This window comes from Branchiostoma belcheri, unplaced genomic scaffold (assembly GCF_001625305.1).
Source record: "Branchiostoma belcheri isolate BF01 breed outbred unplaced genomic scaffold, Haploidv18h27 scaffold4, whole genome shotgun sequence".
NCBI classification, from domain to species: Eukaryota; Metazoa; Chordata; class Leptocardii; order Amphioxiformes; family Branchiostomatidae; genus Branchiostoma; species Branchiostoma belcheri.
This window is the reverse complement of record NW_017804020.1, coordinates 3,251,943-3,257,942: the sequence shown is the minus strand read 5'-3', so window position 1 is coordinate 3,257,942 and position 6,000 is coordinate 3,251,943. Positions and strand designations below refer to the sequence as shown.

Genomic DNA, 6,000 nt, shown 5'->3' with positions numbered 1-6,000 from the left:
TCTGGCCAATGGATACTGCCTTGCCACCGTATGATCTGCTTGGAGATTACAGAAATGGCACAACTCAAAATCACAAGAGGTGATAGGATAGCTGTCAGAGAATAGCTTATGTCTGGCTCTGAAGATAAAAGTATAGTCCTGTATATCCTATATACCTGCAAAGTGGTCGTCCCAGTTACGGTTGGGGTCGACTCCGTAGCAAGTCCCCCAGATGGACTGGGAGTGGGGACCGGAACGAGTTTTACGCCACATCCGGTCCTGTTGATGACATCATGCAACATGTCATACGTACAGATGGGATACCATACTAGAATTCCCAGAAGAAAGCATCCAAAAGAAATAAAGGCGAAAGCATTGACAGTTTTGGACCCTAGCCTAAACATGAAGGGTGTACGAGTAAATGCAATGTGACTGTAATACTTACGTGAGTCCAGGTGTAGATGTATCCATCCACGTTGGTGACTGGGATGAAGTAGAAGTCCAGGGTGTTCATGAATTCTGTGATCTGGCTGTTGCTTCCATAGCCCTCCAGCAGCTGCATAAGAACGAAATTTCATGTCAAAACATGTACTTGTCTAACAGTTTCTCTCCCTAACAAAATACATGCCTCTAACATGGAAAAACGTGGCGCGATTGATTTTACCACATCGAAAAAGTTGGACCAAAGTTAACGTTCCTTCTATCTTACCGATCTGCAATGTCTTTAGGGATGCCAGACAATACATGTGCTTGCATAAGGCGGTCTGCTATTTTTCTCATTACCAGATCGACGTCAAACAAATACAAATCCTATTCCAGCATTCTGTGTACCATGTTAAACAGTAGTAGAGTCCCAGCCCTGACCAGTACTGGGTGTATGCCAAACCCATACTTACGTATTTGATGTTGAGGAGCAGCGTGGCAGACACGACCCACTCACGGGCGTGGATCTGTCCCTCCAGGAAAATGGCGGGCTTGTTGGTACCGGCAGCCCCTACCTGTGTAAGGAAGTATGAGGTGTGAAACAATAAGCCTACCACATCTTATCTTTTGTTACAGAGACAGAGCTGAGGATAGTAGGGATTTTTAAAAATCCAGAATCCTTTAGATGATAAACCAGGTGTCATCCCTGAAAGGATGCAAAACTGGCTGGCATGCGTGGACTCCTAACTCGTCAAATTCTTAGAATTTTCCAACCTTAACTTGGCATAATATCTATACTACAGGGCTCCGCCCCTGATGCGTCGCCAAAATTTTGTTGTTTTCGTCTGAACGCCAAGTAAGAATCAACAGAGCATGATGGCACTGAACGCGCACCAGGGTGAGATAGGTCGAAGGTTTATGATAAATATCTATTATAAAGGCTCCGCCCCTGATGCGTCGCCAAAATAATTTTTTTCGTCTGACAGTATCAGCGGACCTTGATGGCGTTGATGGCGCGGCCGTGGTGGGAGGTTCCGATGGTGAAGACGGACGTCAGGCTGGGATAGTTCGCCGCGAAGGTCTGCAGCTGCGCATCGATCTGTGGAGAGAACAGGTGATGCGGTCATAAGCGACAGAAAATAAAAAGTAGCTATTCACTCTTTCATGACATGACTATATCACCCCATAAACATTCCAGTAGATGGATCCACATGATATTTGGTAGGTGAGTAAGGGTTGTAGAAACGACGGTCAAGTTCGAAAAATAATAGTGATTGTGCAACGTTACTTTCATTACAGTGGTGGCATGTCTTGTTGACTTATGTCGTCTTAAGAACAATGGATTGTTAAGAAAACATATTTTTATCCACTTTTATTTGTTTTTATGCAGAAGTATGAAGACCACGCCTCATACACGGTACAATACCTACGTCATCAATCGTGTTGTAGTCGTCGAAGTTGAAGCCGGTAGAGCGCACGCGCGATCTCTCCGAGTTGATGTTCTGCTGCAGGTCCTCCACCATGACCTTGAGCATAACAGAACAGTCAGAGGTCAACCACAATTTCACGTAGAAAATTGTTTTACGATCATCAAATAACACATTTGTGACAGTTTCTATTGACAGTTCATAATGCTTTAAATTATTTTACAAAACCAGACGATTTTCTGAGGAACGTTTATTCACTAGTCTGGGTGCCATCCTATTTGTATATCGGGATCGATATACAAATAGGATGGCACCCAGACGGTCCACTAGTTGTAGCCTGCTGCAGACCCAGTGCACGCTAGAGTTGGTCAGCGTGTCGTATCAGGGCCTGAGGTGGCTGTACGTGTGGTATAATCCCTTGTGGGCATGTTGGCCCTGGAGCCGAGGGACTGGTCTGTGTTGGCCCTAGCCTGGAAACAGTATATGGCGCCCAGGCTATTATTTTTGTTGGACAATCAAGTATAAAAATCCCCGTGGAAAATCGGCACCTATGCAGGCGGTTTCGCACGGAAAATGACCGGTGATATGATACACTCCTGACGGCCTACCGTGTACTCCATACCGGTCTTCTCCAGCAGGGTCTTGACCTCCTTCAGCATCTCCCTGGGCACGCGCACATCCACGGGCCGGGACAGGGCGGTCGGGCCCTTCCAGAAGTCAAGCTACAGCAGGAAATAGATGCATTATACTTAACGTTACCCTCTCCAAGAAGGGTATATGTTTTCGGTTGAGCCATGGTGGAGTGGCTGTGGTCTGGGTCTGTATGTATACGTATGTCGACGTCATACCTCGAGAAGCTGTGGGTGGATCTACATGATGTTTGGTAGGTGAGTAGCGGTTGTAGAAACGAAGGTCAAGTTCGAGAATGGTTCAGCTGGCGTTTTTCTACGGTACTGCGGTAGGCTATGTGTCTATGTATGTATGTGTGTGTATTTCTATGTTGACAACATAACTCAAGAAGCTGTGAATGGTTGGGCATTATATTCAGTGGATGGTAGATGGGTAGGCGTCGTAAAGAGGAAGGTCAAGTTTGATCATGTGCAACGAAGAATTTAAGTCAAATATAATATAGTCATCTCAATAAAAAGCTCCTCCTAAGCTTTTAGGAAGGGGTCATAAGGGGTCGCAAAGAGGAAGCTCAAGTTCGATGATGGGCCACGAAGAATTCAAGTCAAGTATAATTCAGTCATTTACATTAAGGGCTTTTCCCAAGGTTTTATGACATTGATGAGGTATTGTAGAATAGTGTCTAACACAAAGAGAACCCACCCTCGCCTCTGCCATCTCCAATGATCTCAGCTCCTTCAGCTGTCCGTCATGTTGGGGATGGATACGCAGAACTTGTTCTCTGTGGAGATACACCATGTATAGGTAAGTACCATATCATAGACTTTGGAGACTTAGAACAAACCTACAAAGAAGTGCCGCAAAGCTATACGCGTCGTATGACATATCAGCGTGCAATGTGCCAATGATGCTTAAAAAAACGATGATTTCGGAAAGCATGTACATGTATATAATTCTACCCCCAGGAGAGACGTTGTACATTCGCTATGAAACAGGGACATGGCGGTCATGACATTTACACATTTTCCCATGTGATTTTGGATTCCGAATTCCAGAGCAGGAAAATCCCCAAAACAGCCCGATGCGGGTTTACAAGGCACAATGCAAATGGCACAAACGTTATCAATCGAGCGTAAAATAAGGCCAACTCAAAGTGTAATGGCCGTATTGGCCGACGGTGAATAATATTGATACAAATGTAACATTAACAGCATGTTCTAAAGAGCCCACCAACAATATAGACATGCATTTCTTTCTTATTCCAAGTTTAAGTTTAACGATCGTGGAATGATTCAAAACACACCAAGCAAAATGTATGTAAGCCTAGTCGACACTATTCCACAACAGTAGTCCGTCTAGTTCTGATGCAGAAGGCATGTTGAGAGGGTCAGAGGACCATATTCATACACTTCTCTTCTCGGAGAACAGAGATAATTGTTAAGAGGAGAAATTTCAGCCATACTTACCCATCGAAGCGCTTGGCGGCAAACGCCACAGCCACCGTCAACAGAAGAAGTAAAGCCCTCATGTCGAGTTTAATCTCCTTCTACACTGTGGTGAAAGGACGTCAGGGGACGAAGTGGTGGTCTCGTGAAGAAAGCAGGTTTTTATAGAAATAATTTTACAACTGTTTGTAAAACCATTTTGGAACAAAAGTACGTCCTCAAACTAGAGTGCCTCTTCTGTAATCCTTAACAATTTTAACGATATCCGGCGGTGGCAATTCAACAAGTCTGGAGAGGCTGTGTAAACGACTTACAAGCAGGAGGCCATTTTTGAACCCTCAAATTATCCTCGTTTCAACGCAATTATATCAGTAATTTATGCAATCAAATCATTCAACTGTAATTTGGGAAGTATCTCACAAATACTACTGTTTCTGTATCTCGAGCATTAGAAGTCCGTTGGTTTTCAAAATTTAACGTTTTTATTCAGCGCAGCTGGAACGGCGACACGTGGAAGAGCTCCTCAACAAACTCAAGTGTATTATTTTATGACCCTCTTCATGTTTTATTGCCCCTCCTTCCTGAGAACTAACCAGGCTGGAGCAAGATTAATATATAAATCATAATTCATAATGATATACCAATAAACGTGATAACACTACATTTTCAGTTGAGCCAGAAATTTTATGTACACTTGACCAATTAGAGCTCCTTGGCATGTGACACTCAGTAAGTGTATGAAGTATTTTATCTGCTAGAGTACATTATGAAACACCGGACATACTCAAGGGTTATTACTGTGTAAGGGTGTACTTGGGTACAAAAATACATTTATAGTAACTGTTGTAATTCTATGTATAAAAGCTGTCATTTCCCCCAAAGTTGTCAATTTTGTCATATCAAGTCCTTTTAATTGGAGTTTATTGGAGTTCAACCTCAGTCTCCTTTTGCTGACCTACCTATAAGTGACAGCGAGACTTCCTAGTGTTGTGTGTGTATTGTGTGTGTGAGTGTTGTGTGTGTGTGTATTGTGTGTGTGTGTGTGAGTGTTGTGTGTGTGTGTGTGAGTGTTGTGTGTGTGTGTATTGTGTGTGTGTGTGTGTGTGTGTGTGAGTGTTGTGTGTGTGTGTATTGTGTGTGTGAGCGTTGTGTGTGTGTGTGTATTGTGTGTGAGTGTTGTGTGTGTGTATTGTGTGGAGTGGGTCTGAGGAGGTTACGTGGATGTCAGAAAGTATGGAAAGCTTTAAGGTCGACTATTTATTCCTACATCCCATGGTAAGTTCTATCCCATCCCATTTGTACACTATTACATGTGTGTGTACTTTAATTCTTCACTGTATGTAGAACTGGAAATCTATGCAAAATGTCAATTGTAAAAATAATCAAAATCATATTCAGTGATACTGCTTAAATAATTATTGTTTATTTTCATCAGACTTTCATTTGTTAGCTCTTTCAAGTTTCGCCTTGCCTTCAATAAAAAGGCAACTTCCATACAGTCCAGACAGTACACTGTAACAAACCTATGCCAACAAAAAATCACCAAACAAATTGCCAACAAAATTTGTCAAGTTCTAGTGTCAAAATCTGTCTAGATACTGCTTGGTCCCTGAAATGAGATTGCTTATTTTTACTTGTTTCATTTCATTGATACTAATAGAGCATATATTGGAACTAAGTTAAGAGTTAAACATAATGCCATGTAGCAGTGTGTATGTACACATGTACATATGTTCCTCTCTTTACATCTGTACATGTACAGATGCCACATCTATAGTTAGGACTGGGACTCTTGGACCAGGTGAAAAAGAATCCCTCTAACACTTCACTTATCAGGGTTTGAAATACTTTTTTCTCAACCTAAGCCAAAATCTAGATTGCTCATCAATATTTCAGGTGTATTTTAGAAGGGCAAACCAGGCCACATGCAAGGTATCCCTCACAAGCTGGCCAAGGCGGGACACAGTGTATTTCAGAGGCCGTAAGCTGGGCCACTGTTAAGTCTAAAAGGTCACTTTGAAGGTATGAAAACAAGATGATGAATTGTGCAATGGGCAATATAGCATCTCCTATAAGCCTTGCACTGAATACATGGACTT

At 42.6% G+C, this 6,000-nt stretch overlaps 1 protein-coding gene across 1 annotated transcript in view; it reads right to left on the bottom strand.

Moving 5' to 3' along the window:
• Window positions 1-4,028, bottom strand: part of LOC109476909 — a 14,276-nt gene extending 10,248 nt beyond the window's left edge. Inside the window, exons 1-8 of the mRNA XM_019777927.1 lie at window positions 3,923-4,028; window positions 3,159-3,237; window positions 2,438-2,551; window positions 1,833-1,928; window positions 1,400-1,501; window positions 876-977; window positions 425-535; window positions 156-258 (exon numbers count right to left, since the gene is read on the bottom strand). Of these exons, the coding sequence (XP_019633486.1) occupies window positions 156-258; window positions 425-535; window positions 876-977; window positions 1,400-1,501; window positions 1,833-1,928; window positions 2,438-2,551; window positions 3,159-3,237; window positions 3,923-3,984 (769 nt within the window). The 5' untranslated portion in view covers window positions 3,985-4,028. The remainder of the gene's footprint in view (window positions 1-155; window positions 259-424; window positions 536-875; window positions 978-1,399; window positions 1,502-1,832; window positions 1,929-2,437; window positions 2,552-3,158; window positions 3,238-3,922) is intronic.
• Between the last annotated feature and the right edge of the window lie 1,972 nt (window positions 4,029-6,000).